Below are 15,318 nucleotides of genomic sequence, written 5' to 3' on the forward strand. Positions count from 1 at the left end.
GACCTCTGTGGTTCTGCTGGCATTCACTTCCCTGTAATCGCAGACATGTTACTTTGCTTTCAACGGTCAGATAGCCTTTTAAAAAAATCATCATCATTATTATTATTTTAAAGATCTTATTTATTTATCGGACAGAGAGAGAGATCACAAGCAGGCAGAGAGGCAGGCAGAGAGAGGGGGAAGCAGGCTCCCCGCAGAGCAGAGAGCCCGATGCGGGGCTCGATCCCCAGGATCCTGAGATCATGACCTGAGCTGAAGGTAGAGGCTTAACCCACTGAACCACCCACATGGTCTGCCTGTGTTCTTGTTTAATAAAACACTCAGTTTCGGGCGCCTAGGTGGCGCGGTGACTGCCTTCGGCTCAGGTCATGATCCTAGGGTCCTGGGATCAGGTCCTGCGTCGGGCTCCCTGCTCAGAGGGAAGCCTGCTTCTTCCTGTCCCTCTGCCCCTCCCCCTGCTTGTACTCCCCCACCCCCGTCTCTGTCAAATAAATAAATAAAATCTTAAAAAATAAATTCAGTTTGGTGTTTTCTCATCTGATCATAGTTCTGACCATATCCCTTGAAATTCACATCAATGAGTATTTTTCTCCAAGATTTTATTTATTTTTTTAAACATTTATTTATTTTGAGAGAGAGAGGACATGCGCATGCAGGGGTGGGGGGAGGAGAGAGACTCCTCAAGCAGACTGCCTGCTGAGCCCAGCACCCGCCTTCAGGGCTCGATCCCAGGAACCCGGGATCATGAGCTCAGCCACACCTGGGAGTCAGACCTCAGCTGACTGAGCCACCCAGCGCCCCTTGTGTATTACTTTATGATTGCAGTTTTGATTTTCTCTTTGGGTTAATCATTTAAGAGAGAATACTTTAATTTCTGATAGCTTGTATTAGTTGTTTAAGGGGCGACAGTTAAATCCTGTGGTTAACGTTGAGTTGGTGTCAAGTGTGACCCGGCAGGGAGCTCGTGGGACACCCACTGGGCTCTGCCGCGGGCCGTCCCAGCCACACGGTCTCACAAGTGGCGTTTGCTGGTGGTGACAGTATGCGCTGTCTGTGCGCCCCAGGCATTCACCGAGGTGGCCCGTTGACCCTGTCGTGAGGCGACGAGCATCACACGGGTGGGCAGGGGCATGGAGTTTTTCGGGGAGCAGCGGGCCAGCTTTGGTCTCCCTGTGGAGCGGCCGTGCCGTGGGGCCCGTGTACTCCTGCATCCGCGCGGTGGGCCTCAGGGATGCCTGCGCCCGCGGGAACGTGGACAGGCGGGGTGGGGTGCAGCTGGGGGTGCAGAGGTTCGGGTGTGCAGATACCAAAGCCATCGCCCTTTTAATGCATTTTTCTTCTGCTTCAGGTAAACCTTAAAATGAGGGAGATAACAGAAAAAGAAGTGAAGTTAAAGCAGCAGTTGTTGGAAAGCCCAGCTCACCAAAAGGTAAAGGGTCAGTTCAGCTCGTCCGGAACGCATCCAGCTAGTGTTCTCTGGGTTTGAAGAATTGTGTCAGTGCTCACTACTAGCTTACTCTTTACTTGCACGCCCCCGCCCCACCCCTGCGGAGGAGCGAGGCCCCGAGGTCTCCCAGTGGACCAGCTCCGTGCCTCGGTGGTGGGCGTGGCAGCGCTCTCCGGGTTTCTCCCTGCCCGGGATGGGAGGGTGGGGGCCGTGGGAGGGAGAGGGAGACGTTGGGAGGGATTGGAAACTCAAGAATGGGGACGTGTAGCGCTACCTGGGCATTAGCCTCTAGATGCCACCAGTTGAGGAGAAAACCGCCTGCTGTCAGAGGTGCCCTCGAGAATCCCTTCCGTGGCCCATGAGGCCGAGCGTGGCCGGTGGTGTGTCTAGAGCCTGGAGCCCAGGCAGATAATGTTACGTGTCCCACGAAACGACACGGATGCTGCATTATCCATTCTGCTCATTTCTGCCCTTTCCTTCCCCTGCCATAGTATTTTCTTGCTAAGCAGGCATGTGACTGAAGCCACATCCCTTACACGCATGTACCATGTGGCCCGGTCACGTCTGTGGTCTCAGCGTCCCTTCGCCTCCTCCACGCGCTCCTGGACTCCGGGGATGCCGTGGGCACCACGCTCTGGGCCACACTTCCCGAGCCTCATTGGTCTGCAGACGGGCACAGACGGCGCCCTGAGCGCCTCTCCGGGTGGCAGTTGGTATCTGTCGGTGGTGGTGCCTGGCCCGCGCCAAGTTTCCAGGGTGTCCTTTGCTCCCGCAGAGGCTAGTGTTGGTGGAGGTGCCTGTGACTTTCCACCTCAGTTGTGTGGTGAGCGAGGGCTTCCAGGTCACGTGTACCGGACAGCCCTTACTTCTCAGAGGACGTCCCGGCTCTGTGAATGTTGCGTGACAGCGTGTCTGACGCGGTCCCGCCAGGGCCTGTCTGCTGACACTCTCTCCTGCTTCCTCCCCTGCTTCCCGAGCAGTCCCCCTCCAAGTGGTACTGGAAGTTAGTGCCCGTAAGTGAACGCCGTGCGCCCAGCCGCACCAGACAGCCATCGTGTCGCGGTCACTTGCTTCCATTAAACAGCTGCTCACACTCAAACCCGGTCCTTTGGTTGAAAGGTCCTCCCCGGGATGGGTACTGCTTTTCTCCAGTGCGAGGCTTTTTGTAACCACACCCAGCTTGGTTTTGCCCGATTTCTTAGGTGATTTTACTGGCAGAGTCTGGCGTTTTTTCTTATGGACACTTAGTTTACTTCTTTATGTGATGAATATAAACATAGACCAGAGGACCTGTCTTTAGTCTAACAGATACAGGAAGGAACAGTCGAATTTCCAGGTTACTCCTTGACTTTTTGTCAAGATGTTACATTCCCTGACGGTGAGATTTAGTGTGACATCTCCTTGTGAGTGAGACCCGAGCCACGGGGTGGCTGCAGGAGGTGTGCCTCGTGGAAGGCCGCTCGCGTGGCAGAGGGAGACATCCTTCTCTAGAGACGTCTCGTGGGGTGTGCGGGGCACCCCTGCTCCCTTCCCATCCCCGCACTCTGGGGTGGGGAGTGGGACGGCTAGGCAAGGGTCTGAATTAGGTCAGCAGATTCAGGATTTCTGGAATCCAATTTAACAGTAAGTGTGAATTTTCCCGTATGAAGAAAGTTAAAAAGTGGGGATTTGGGTCTACAGTTTTAGCTGTGCTCCCCTTGGTGATACTTTCTAGAAGCAGAACCCGTTTGTTACCCCATTCCTGTGGGAAAACACGGGGCCCTTCCAGTGGTGCGTCTTAGGCTGGAGTTGTGGCGCGCAGAGCTTTCCGCAGACTCTTCGTTGCCTGTGCCTTCAGTTTAATTGTTCAGACCAGCCAGTCCTTAGTGTTTTATCATGAGGGAGACACCATGGCTGTCAGCTGGCCAGCGGGTGCGTCTGCTGATTCTGCTTTGTGGCCAACTTGGGGGAGGATTTTGCTTTTCTTTGAGATGCGATTGTAACCAAGACGAGGACAAGCTTGTTAGGAGTGTTTGTGTGTCTCCACACTTCTTGAGCCCCGATGGCCAAGGGCCTAAGTGTTAAGTTACATTACTTAGTGAGGATGTCGTCGGGAATTGAGCCGTCCTGTAGGAAGGCGAGTGTCCTCGGACAGTGTCCTAGAGTCTGAAAGACGCGGTCAGGAGCAGTGGCCCTTCAGGCCCCACGTAGAGGCTGGTAGCTGGGGCCGCGCCTCCAGCGCCTGGTGGACGGGCTCGTGGGGCCGAGTCCGGGGCACGGCGGGCAGGCCTGGCAGGCCCAGCCAGCGCTGGCGCTGTGCGGCCTGGACGTTTTAGAGACCTGCCTTGAAGGTAACGAGACAAGCTCTCTGGACCCCGAGGTTGAGTCATTTTCCCCGATCTTCAGCCCATGCCATCCATCTTCCGCGAGACGCCATTTGCTTTGCTGCATGCCGTGGTCCGTCTGTCACCGTGTGTGCTGTGTCGTGTGTGTGGAAGCCTGGCCCGGTGCATGCGCTCTGCTCTGAACCCGGCCCGCGGGCTGTCCCATGGCCGCCCGCCGTCCCTGCTGTCGCGGGCCCTGAGAAACAAGTTAAAGTCTCCGTCAGCACACATCAGGGGCACGGAGCAACCCCGTTGCTGCTTGGGACAGAGTGCCGGATGCGCGGCCCGCCCCGGCTGTGTCGGCTCTTCTGCTCGGGATGATACTTAGACAACTTTAAATTCTTGATTACTCGGAGATGGTTTTTCTTCGGGTGGAATCCTGCATGAGTCTCAGAAATCCGCGGTCGTCAGGACGGACGGCTGGTTTTCTTTCCTGTTTGCCTCGTGTGTTTTCTTCCCCCGGAGTGAGGCGGCTGTGCTGTGACGGTTGATGCAGAAGAAACGGAGCGCGCGCACGGCGGGACCCCGGGGACGGGCGCCTGAGTGGACTCGCCTCCCCTGGGTGGCGTGTGTGTCTGCACACCCGTCCCCGGATGTCCTGTGGTGGGGGCCGTGCCGGCAGGCCGGGGGTGCTCAGGGCAGGTACACAGCCCCTCCTCCGAAGGCAGGAGGGTGGAGGCCGCGGCCGCCTACTTGTCACAGGGCACGTGCGCGTCCGGTCTCCTGACGCCCTGTTGCGTTTGCGAGAAGTCTGTGAATTTCCTTCAGCACGGTTTGGGGAGTTTCTCAAGCCGTACGTTGGTGGTGTTTCGCCCCTTTCCTCACGGCTGAGGTTAGGGCTGATCCGGCCGAGCCAGGAGCAGTGAGGCAGGTCTTCTGAGCCTCGGTGTCTCACCATTTAACTTGTTTCTCATCGTGCCGAGCGGGCGGCTTTCGGGAGCGTGGCCGCGCACCCTGCCTCCTCTCTCGTGCGCCCTCAGAGTGGGACAGCCCGGCGGCGTCCGCGGCTCGCTGCTGTCCCCCAGGGTGGCCGTGGCTCTCAGCTCCCCGGGTCTTAGCATGTGTGTTCAAGGCAGAGCACGTCATCCAGACATTCGAGCTTTCCCTGTGTGATGGCCATTGTTCCCGCGTCATCTAGCGGGCAGCGTGTCCACTGTCCACGTGACGGCCTGCAGCGTGGCGGTCGTGGGGGCGCGGCACGCGTACACTGTTCTCCTTCTGTCGACTGCAGGTGCGCTATCGCCGAGAGCACCTGTCCGCCAGGCAGCCGCCCTACTTCCCGTTGTTGGAGGACCTGATGCGGGACGGCAGTGACGGGGCCGCGCTCTTGGCTGTGGTCCACTACTACTGCCCAGAGCAGATGAAGCTGGACGGTGAGTGCCGCACACCCCTGGGAGCGGACCCGAGCCCTGCGGAAGCGCCACGCGTGTGTGGGGCCAGATGCGTAAAGGGCCGGGGCGTAGCACGCGGAGTCCTTGACCCCAGCCAGGATGTCCGTGACTAGAGACAGACCAGGGTGATGTGCTTATGCTTGACCTGCGTTTTTATCTCACGAAGAAATGGGATTTTGGAAGTACTTGGGTAAAGTCCTAAACATATGTGACTTCTCTTACATTTCAGTGTGGTTAGGGTTTTGTCCATCCTGCTACAGCCCATTTGAAACATCTAGAACTGGGGGCCTGGTTGCTCTGTCTCAGCTCAGGCCTTGATCTCAGGGTGGTGAGCTCAAGCCCTGCGTGGGGCTCCACGCCCCCCTCAGTAAAACTGAAATCATCTAGAGCCTAGTTGGGAGACGGCAAGTGTGGGGTGCGTTTCTGAGGGGCTCCCGCATGCGTCATGCTGGTGACAGGAAAGTGTGTCTCTTAGGTGTCCGTAGCCCGGTGGGTAGGGAGGAGACGCAGACGGCTCTGTGGACTGCAGGGCAGCGGAAGTCTGTGGGGGCTGCGGGAACAGGAATTCGGGTTTAGGTTTTGCTAAGCATCCTTCCTTCTTTCTGAGGGAGGGAGGCGCAGGCCAGGAGCGTGCCCAGACGACTCCCTTACCCGTGAGGTATTTGTGTTAGACGCGGACCCCAGGGGATGGAGCGGAGGTTATCCTGCCTCAAGCACAGGGGAGCTGGATGTCGTAGCGTTTATAGCTAAAGCAGTAGCTGAGCTTGAAAGGAAAGGACAGTCTTTCTGTCCACCAGAGGAGGTGGGTTCCAGAGAGGGTCTCTGTCTTGGAGTGAAAATCGTGATTGGCACCCGTTCGCCCCTGGGCCCCTCAGGCCTCTCATGCTCTTCCGGCCTCGGGGCTGTGTTTTTGGGAGCATTGTGATCGGACCAAGGAAAAGACTAGGAAAGGCCCACGTACTGGCCTTGGAAAGATTGAGGAGACTTGTCGGAAGCCTGTGGCCCTGGGGCTGGGGTGATCTTTCTTGAGGGAACAGATCTTCCAGGATGCATCATGGGTGTGAAGGGGTTGACTTGTATGTTGCCTGCGTGGTGAGGGGAAGTTTCTTCCTCAACTGAGTCTAGCACTAGTTGGAGTCTGGGGCCATGGCAGGAGGGAGAGGGGAGGGGGTCTGCTTAAGGCACCTCCAGGAGCCAGGACTCCCCACGTGCCTGCGGAGAACGGCCACCCCACCACTGAAGACGAGCTCTGTGGGAAAGCGGGGCCGTGTGGGGAACGGCACATACGACCGCAGGTTTGACTCCCAGGCGGGGGTGAAAAGGAATGTTGGAACGAGAAGCAGAATGTTCAGAATGACAAAGGACGTTCAAAAAGAGGTGGGAACCCTAAGAGGGGGGACGGGATTGTTCAGTGTGTGCTGGAACTTTCCCGTGCCCTCAGCACCTCGGTTGGGGTTTCCATGCCCGTCGCCCTCCGCATTCTGGCTGTTTCTCAGTCCGCCTTCCGGCTCAGCAGCGCAGACGGCTCCTGCTTCCGGTGCATCCGGCCTGCCCCTCTGACCCGTGCGTCGGGGTCACAAGACAAAACGAGTTTCTGGCAGGAGGGAGTCCCCAGGACAGAGGAGGTGGAGCCACGGGAAGACGTGGCCGGGTCGAGCCTCGTTGCGTCCGACAGCAGCACATCAGCGTGGGTTTTAAAGTGACCAAAGTCCAGGAGGCATGAATGGAGTCACACCCTTAAGTTCAGTCACGGAAGCTGAGGAGGCGCGGGTACGAGTGGGGGAAGGCCGGGAAGATTCGGCATCAGGGACCTGGCTTGGTCCAGTGCGCGACTGCCGCGGGGTCTGCGCTTTGAAAAGAAGCAAGCCTGGAAATGTCTGTGGAAAATGGACTTGATTAAGGCCCCAAAAGTGACCTCGGCAGGTTGCAGAGAACTGATACTCTTCCCACGATGCAGTAAATGGAGAAATCGTTCTTCAAATCTCTAAAATTTTTTTTTTTAAAGATTTTATTTATTTGTCAGAGAGAGAGAGAGCACAGGCAGGCAGAGAGAGACTGCCGAGCAAGGAGCCTGATGTGGGACTCGATCCCGGGACGCTGGGATCATGACCTGAGCCCAAGGCAGCCGCTTAACCCACTGAGCCACCCAAGCGCCCCTAAATCTCTAAAATTTTTAATGTTTAGAAAGCAAAGAAGATACGTGGCCGTCCTAGTGGGGGGGTCTCCAGTGCGAGCTCCTCAAGGGCAGAGTTCCTGTCTGTCCCATCCAGGGGCGCACCCCGCCCGTCTCACCGCGCTGAGGACAGGTCGGTGCTTGGTGGACCCGCGCCTCCCAGCGAACGGACCACATGCACAGAGCTTGTGCTGGGCAGCCACGGGCGGCGGGAAAGGGCAGACCTGTGGCCGCAGGGCACATTCTGGAAAATGAGGAACTTTTAAAAATTAATGAACTAGGTTGATCTAGTGCATTAGAAAAGAAGCCCGAAGAAAGCCGAAGGAAGGAGAACGGGGAGTGGCGTTCTCTCCCCTTCCGTCGTCAGCAACCAGACAGCTGGGAGCTGAGGCGCGGACTCGGTCACGGAGGGCGCCAGGCCGCGTCCGGACTCTGAGCAGCGAGCGCCTGGTTACGGCGCGGCGAGGAGCTGCGGTGCTCAAGCCAGGGAAGGGGACCCGCTCACTCCTGAGAACCCCAGAAAGGCAGCAGGACAGACGCACTCAGGGAGGGACACGGTGGGGACTTGGCAGGGGTGCCTGCCGCGAGGGCGCGGTCCCTCCTCCTCCTTCAGGCCGTGGTGACCTGACACAGCTCAGGAGGTGGGCCACACAGCTCTCCTGTCGCGCGTCTCGCGCACAGGCGGCCAGGCTCGGCGGCCGGGCGCCCTGAGAGCCGGCCCTGGAGGGAGCCTCATTCCGGAGGGCGAGACGCTGCTGCTTGCCCTTCGCCTGCCCAGGCGGCTGCCTGCCTCCCGCGGCCTTGGGGGCGGCGCGCACGCGGAGGGTGTTCGCAGTCGCATAAGAGAATGAAATCTGGCCTTTTGCGACCACATGCATGGACCTGAAGGTATCAAGCTCAGCGCAGTAAGGCAGGTAAATAGTGTATGATTTCACTTACGTGTGGGATGTACAAAAACAAACCAACGCGGGGGCCGGGTGGGTGGTTGCCAGGGCGGGGCCGGGGAGGGAGAGTACGGACCTCAGTCACAGAAGCAGCCCCGGGGCGACAAGGACCGCACGGGGGTCCAGTCGGCAGTGTGGGCGCGGCCTCGTGCGGGGACAGTGACCTCACGTGTCGTGGGGAGCATCTCACGACGTGTGTAGCTGCCAGCTCGCTCCTCTCTACGCCTGAAGCTAGTGTAATGTCAGCTGCGCGTCAGTCCGTCGTGCCGGGGCGCCCCGGGGCTCAGCGGGTGAAGGGTGTCTTCGGCTCAGGTCACGATCCCGGGGTCCTGGGATGCAGGCCCGCGTCGGGCTCCCTGCTCCTCGGGAGCCTGCTTCCCCTCTGTGCACGCCCCCAATGTGCATGCTCTCTCTCTGTCTCTAGAAAAAACAAATAAATATTAAAAGAAAGTTGTGTTAACTTCTGTCTAATCTTGCTTCCTGTCATCATATCAAGTGGAATAAAGTAATGTGCTTGAAGACTGATTTTTACCAGCATTTCTTCGTATTAGTGATTTTTTTTTTTTTTTAAGATTTTATTTGTTTATTTGACAGAGAGAGATCACAAGTAGACAGAGAGAGAGAGAGAGGGAAGCAGGCTCCCTGCTGAGCAGAGAGCCCGATGCGGGACTCGATCCCAGGACCCTGAGATCATGACCTGAGCTGAAGGCAGCGGCTTAACCCACTGAGCCACCCAGGCGCCCTCGTATTAGTGATTTTTTAAGCGACCAAGTGTTTTATATCTCATTTTATGGCGTAAGGACGATTTTTATATCATTGAATAAATAAATGAATCTGCAGTGCTAAAGACAAGGGGAAAGGGTTCTTCTCTGTGGAAACTGGCCTTGGGCAGTCCCACAGCTGCTGCCCACTGGCGGTCCTCCGGGAGAGCGCTGGCCGCCCGCTGCCCCACTGCAGAGCCTTCTTCCTGCGGCCTTACCCTTGACCCTGGGCAGCCGCCGATCCCCCAGCATTTGAGGAAGTTACTGGCCTGAACTCGAGGCCCGGTCAGCAGAGGCCATGCAGGAGGGCAAGAGAAAACACGGGAGATGAGAGAGGACAGCGGGTCTGTGGTCAGGGACAGGGCGCCAGCGGGGACCAGTGCCGAACACGGGTGTGTGGTGTGACGGCGCAGACGGGCTCTGGAAATAAGACGCAGCTGCTGAAATTTCGGAGTTCGCGCAAGTGCTGAGGACAGCTTTGAAGAGCTCTCCCAGCAATGAGAGTCCAAAAGCAAAGTGGACGGCGGGAGAGAAGATGTAGAACAGCGAGAGGCCCTGTCTGGACAGACAGGACTGGAAGGCGGGGGACTTAGCTGGGATGGCTACAGAATGTGCCGGAAACAGGCTGTGAGAAGCCGCTGCCCACTTGTGCTGGACGCCCTGGAAGCCCGCCGGTTCTGGGCCCGCGCGGACTGCTGTGGACGTGCTGCGCCTACACAGTCCGCCCTCGGGGTCCTGGCCTCGGGGTCCTGCCCTGCCCTTTCCCTGCCTCCGGGAGCCACTGGCCCTGAGTCCTGAACAAAGGAGGACCCGTTGACGGTCCTTGGAAAGAGTTTTGAACTATATTCGCAGATGCGAAGCATCGGTATAAAACCCGTAATTTCCTCGGATTGTTCATTTGTTGCCGGTCCAGTACATGAATTGTTACAGAAAGGGACAAAGTAACGTAAAAATTTACTTGGAAGCGTGAAGGCAAAGGGACACGGTGACTGTTCTATTGCATTTTATTTGGGTACGCGTGAGTCACAGGAGATGCACGAGGGATTCCCGCTGTAGTTTGCTCCAGATGCTGCCTTTGTTCCGCGCTGTCTCGCGCGTGCTGGATTTTCTCTCTCTGGACCATTTGAGAAGGACTTGGGGGACAAAGGCATTCTGTCCTCACAGCAAGAGTCAGGAACGTTTTGTCCGTTGTCACTGTAGGGTCGCTGTCTGCTGTCGCTCCCAGTGCGGGTTCGAGCCCACGCCACTCACCGTAGGTAGTCGTCAGGCCTCTTGTGTGGTGTCCTGTCGTCGGGAGCCGGTTCCCAGTCTTTTTTGTCTTTCTTGGCCTTGACCTTTTGAAGAGTATAGTAGGTCCTTTAATTTGTGGAACGTCCCTTGTTTGGGTTTGTCCGTTGTGTCTTCCTGCTGAGATCCCGGGCGTGCATTTTTAGCAAGAATGCCCCAGCAGTGGTGTGTCTTCCCAAGGTAGGCTGGTGTCGTGGCCCCTTGGGTTGCTTGGTTCAGGAGGTGTTGCCGGGCTTCTCCAGTCGGAACTAGACCACTAGGATTGCTTTCTCATTAATTAGTCATTTGGGGAAGGGGCTCCGAGACCGAAGCCTGTTTCTCATCAGACTTCGAACTGCTGGTGGTCATGTCCGTCGGTGGTTTTCTCTCTCTGGCCTTTCCTCTTTGCCCGTGAGCCTGCCCCTGCAGGGGAGTGGCGAGCCCTCTTGTCTCTGCCTGTGTGTTGGTCTGACTCGGGGGCTCGGGTTCTTGCTGGTCCAGCGCTTGTAACCCACGTGTTCATTACTCTGTCGTGGGTTATCGCAGGTGTTGGACACGTCATTCTGAAGAATAAGCGTGTGGGTACTTGGCTCTACGAAGACCAGGTTTTGTTGAATTTCACGTTGGCCAAACCAGTGGTTTGGGCCCGGGAGAGTCCAGTGGCCCTGAGGAGCTGGACCGGCCGTGTTCTGGGGGCTTGGTGCCGGGGAGGTGCCTGGTGCTGTGGACGGGTGGCCACCTGGGGGAGGCCGTGAGGTCTCAGTCTGCCTGAGGTGGGAGTCCCTGTCTGAGATGAAACACCTACACCTGAAACGCAAAACTTAGAGGATTTTGGGAAGAAAAAACAGGAAAATATTTTTCGGACATCAGCGTTGGGATGGATTACTGAAATTACAAAACAACCACAAGCGATAGAAAGAATTATTATATTTAACCATATTGAAGGTCAGGGCGCCGACTGAGGAACACTGTCAACGGAATGAAGTGACAGACGATAATCTGTGAGAAAATGACGGGACCAGCAGACAAAGGGTCGTCGCACGGTCCTGCCATAACCGCAGTGAGCAGAGAGTCTACAAATGAGTGAGAAGGCGAGGAGCAGCCTGCAGAGAAGGGACAGGCTTCGGCAGAGAGGACGTCAGGAATGCCCCCAGTGGTCAGGGAGGTGCTATTTCAGAAGGGGGACCTCACGCCGATCCAGGTGGCGGGAGCTCCGAGGCTGGCTAACACCCAGCTGGTGACGGGGGGCCGAGAGCAGGCGGCCCGGTGTGCGGAGCGTGGCTCCTGTTCTCCCCACCGCCTCTTGGAGAGCCGCGGGAGCTGCGCGCAGGCTTGGTTCTCACGGCGTAGCAGTGGGAGTTGGAGGACGCCGGCCGGCTGTCCACACGCAGGACTGAAATCTCCCGCCCAGAAGACGGACTTGGAAACGTGAACCTGAGCTTGGGGAAAGACGGGCTGCAAAATGGTAGGTGGCCTGTGTTACCCAGAGCGTCCACTGGAGAGAGCCGGTTCGTCGTGCAGTGCTCATGGACACCTGCGTGGGCACGGGTTCCGCAGCCGGAGAGAGCCGTGGCCTTGGGCGCGCGGTGGGGGTGGGCTTCAAGACTGTCTGTGGGATCCGAGCACCGGAAGAGAAGACCAGAATCAGATAAGGTGTGCTGTGATCGCTTCTCCCGTCTGTGTTGCGGGTGCTCCGGGATCCGGTCCCTGCATTGGTCAGTTTTGTAATCCGCACTTAAGATAGGGACGCGCTTCTGAGGTCTGCCCGCGTGCACGGTTACTGGGTTTCTCTGAAGACGTGGCGGCGGGCTGGGTTCCTCGGCAAGGGCGGCACACCGCAGACCTCAGTTGTCCTGCTTCCAAACTCTTGGCGGTGGCTTCTTGAAAAGAGTTATTTTCAAATAACTTCTACTTCTGGCATTCTTGTGTATGTGAGCTTGCAGGCAGAGCTCCCGCAGTGCTCGGCTCTGCTCCTTCCACGCTCGCTGGAGAGCAGCTGTCTTCCGCCCACCCAGCCCGGCCCTCGCCCCAGCACTCAGACTCCTGGGTGGGGGGGGCATGTGTGAGTTGACCCCTGGAAGGGTCTGGCATCCTGCAAAGTGGTGTACCTGGGAAATTGTCCCGCCCCAGACGCCAGAGGCCACCAGTCCCCAGCCGCTCTGCTGGAGGGAGACTGCTGCTACGTGTGGTCTCCTGATTCTCTGCGTGTGTGATTAGAAGTATTCGGTGTTACTCCTTGGAAAGCCTGACATTTCCTGTTCGGTACCCCCGTCCCCACCCCCTAGTGGAGATCACGTCTCGCAGAAGGTTTGCGGTTGGCGAAGGAGACACAGTGGAACATTCGCCAGCGTTGTGCGGCAAGGCCCTTGGAGAAACCGCAGGGTGCTGCCGCTGTCCGTTTCGGAGCCCGTCTTAAATCCCAGACAGTTTCTGTTGTGCACTTTAGGTGTTGGCAGTTAAGTTTAGGTCCTGGGATTCTCGGATCTCTTTCTTGAGTGTTTGCTTACTGTACTCGGTCTCACTCGTTACATTTCCTGTGATGTTTAATCCGCGATGCTGTCCTTTCACAGCCGCACTCCCTCCGTTTAGCATGTGTTCAGGGCAGACTTAGACACGCGCGCGTGCGCGCGCTTTGGGAGCAGAGTATCCCAGGGTCAGCCGCTCCTGTCTTGTCCGGCAGACATATGCCTGAAGGAGGTCACGTCCATGGCCGACAGCCTGTACAACATCCGGCTTCTGAGAGAGTTCGCCAACGAGTACCTCAACAGATGCTTCTATCTCACGCTGGAGGACATGCTCTATGCTCCCCTCGTGCTGAAGGTGACTGTGAGTTAGCAAAGACGCAGTTTCTGAACCCGTTTGTGAATAAGCTGCTTACTGCGCGCCTGGTTTTGTTTCTTTTCTTTTAGCCGAACGTTATGGTTTTCATCGCCGAGCTCTTCTGGTGGTTTGAGAACGTCAAACCGGATTTCGTCCAGCCCAGGGATGTTCAGGAACTGAAGGACGGTGAGTGGCGAGCCTTCTGGGAGCAGATGGTGGTCTTGTCCGAGATGCCGGGTGCAGTGATGGGAAGGCGCCCGTCACGGGGCTCTGCCTTTCCGCACAAGGTGGTGTTTAACTGCTTTCTCCTGGGAACACAGAGCCCTGGGCGGCCGTCTTCACTGTCGTGTGCTGCTGCACTGTGGCCTGCGGTGGTCACTGCACGAACTTTTCTGCTCTGGGCCCGTGCTTGTCTGCGGCATCAGAATCCCAGTGTATTTGGAGAAGCGCTTCTGGGGGCTTTCGGTTAGCCTCCCTGGAGCAGGGTGTACAGCTCCGCTCTCATCCATGAGGAATGAGAAACATCTGTTGACTATGGGCTAGGATAAATCTGCCAGCCCTGGGAATCAGCCGGGACCCTGGGAATCCAGGGAGGCGGGAGAGCGCAGTGTGGGAGAGCATCTCCGTGTCCACATGATTCCTTGTTAAGGATCTAAAAAGCCACACAGGAAACAATTAGAAATCTGCTGTATTAAAATTAAGATTTTTTTCATTGAAAGAAAGTAAAGAGTTAAAAAAAAGTCACAGTGGGGAGAAGGTGTTTATAATATGTACAACAGTTACCTGCTACTGCAGTGTGTTCCTGGTGTCTGACATCCTGGTGCCCAGTGTGTGTCCCCGGCACCTGGCGTGACCGGTGCCCAGAGCGTGTCCCTGGTACTCGAAGTATATAAAAGCTCATGCATATCAGTAAGAAAAAAGAACAGAAAAATGAGCAAGAGACTCAAATAGGGAGTTTAAGAAAGTCGTACTGCAGACGCCCAGTAACCTTGCGGGGAAGGGCTTAGCCAGCTTAGCACTGAAAACAGCACCGCTGGACGGACACCCCACAAGACTGGCAGTAGGACAGTCGAGCAGGGCCAGGGCTTGGGATGGGAATGCAGGTGCGGTTCCCTCCCCTTTTGTTTTTGGGGTGACAGGTCGCCCCAGCTCAAGGGCCTTTGCGTCACCTCTTGCCTGAGAGGCCGGGAGCCTTTTCCGCCTCTGCCAGCCAGGCCCCATCCTTGCTGCTGCCTCACTTGCCCTCCTTCGCATGGTGTCCTGTGAGGTCGCGCCCTGACCGTGACCCTTCTTTGCACCTTGGTCCTTGCTGTGCTCTCCTGGGAGCCCCAGCCCCCAGCAGTGTGTGTGGAGCCCGGTCGGCACCAGGGGTGCTGATGGGAACGAGATGCCTCGTGGTGACCATTCGGTGTTGTGACCTGTGCTCTGGCCGGAAGAGCTGGCCTCTGAAGGGGGTGGTGGTTTTTCAGAAAAAGTGGGAGGGAGGCGTGGAGGCAGCTGTGCAGGGCAAGGGGGCATGTGTGAGGCTCCCTGTGGGCTGTGGCCTGGCTCATGGGGCCCACCCGACCCCTCTCTTCTGTAGGGCGTGTCCTGGTCTGGTGCTGGCCGTATGGGTGCCACGCAGCCCGGCATGCTGGGAGCGTGTGGCCACCGTGTGGCCGCACCATGCAGACAGGAATGGCAGCCTCCAGGCTGACTGCGTGTGTCTGCTCACGGCTGTCACTGGTCCTCCCATGGTAGGTCTGGTGGAGTTGACATGCCACCAAGCGGTCACTGGTCTCCTCCGCGGGGCTGTGTGCTGCCTTTCGTCTCCCAGGTGCAGGCCCGTCCCTGCCTCTGGCTTGTCCACGCGTGAACCCGTTGTGTCCACGCGTGAACCTGTTGTGCCCACGCAGTGGGTTCTGCGGGCAGCCCGGTTGGCAGCGGCCAGCAGCCTAGTCCACATTCTGAATTGACGCGCTGTTGGCCAGGCTCGGGCTTTTCTTCTGCCAGCTGGCCGTGCCGTGGCTACGGGCAGGAGCTGGGGGACCGCCGGGGCTGCGGCGGACGTCGCCCACAGCCAGAGGCACCGACAGCTTCCGGGCGTGGTTGGAGGCCGGTTTGCCCTCCTCACTGGGAGCGCGGGACGGCGTTCTGCCCAGGACACGTTGTCC

The 15,318-nt window shown here is 57.6% G+C and overlaps 1 protein-coding gene across 1 annotated transcript in view; it reads left to right on the plus strand.

The window, feature by feature from the left end:
• Positions 1–15,318, plus strand: part of LOC111145584 (calmodulin-regulated spectrin-associated protein 1-like) — a 58,288-nt gene that overhangs the window by 28,569 nt on the left and 14,401 nt on the right. Inside the window, exons 5-8 of the mRNA XM_022500548.1 lie at positions 1,349–1,429; positions 5,042–5,183; positions 13,026–13,165; positions 13,255–13,351. Coding sequence (XP_022356256.1) covers positions 1,349–1,429; positions 5,042–5,183; positions 13,026–13,165; positions 13,255–13,351 — 460 coding nt within the window. The remainder of the gene's footprint in view (positions 1–1,348; positions 1,430–5,041; positions 5,184–13,025; positions 13,166–13,254; positions 13,352–15,318) is intronic.

The sequence above is a fragment of the Enhydra lutris genome, unplaced genomic scaffold (assembly GCF_002288905.1).
Source record: "Enhydra lutris kenyoni isolate GAN:26980312 unplaced genomic scaffold, ASM228890v2 scaffoldscaffold13, whole genome shotgun sequence".
In the NCBI taxonomy this organism is placed as follows: domain Eukaryota; kingdom Metazoa; phylum Chordata; class Mammalia; order Carnivora; family Mustelidae; genus Enhydra; species Enhydra lutris.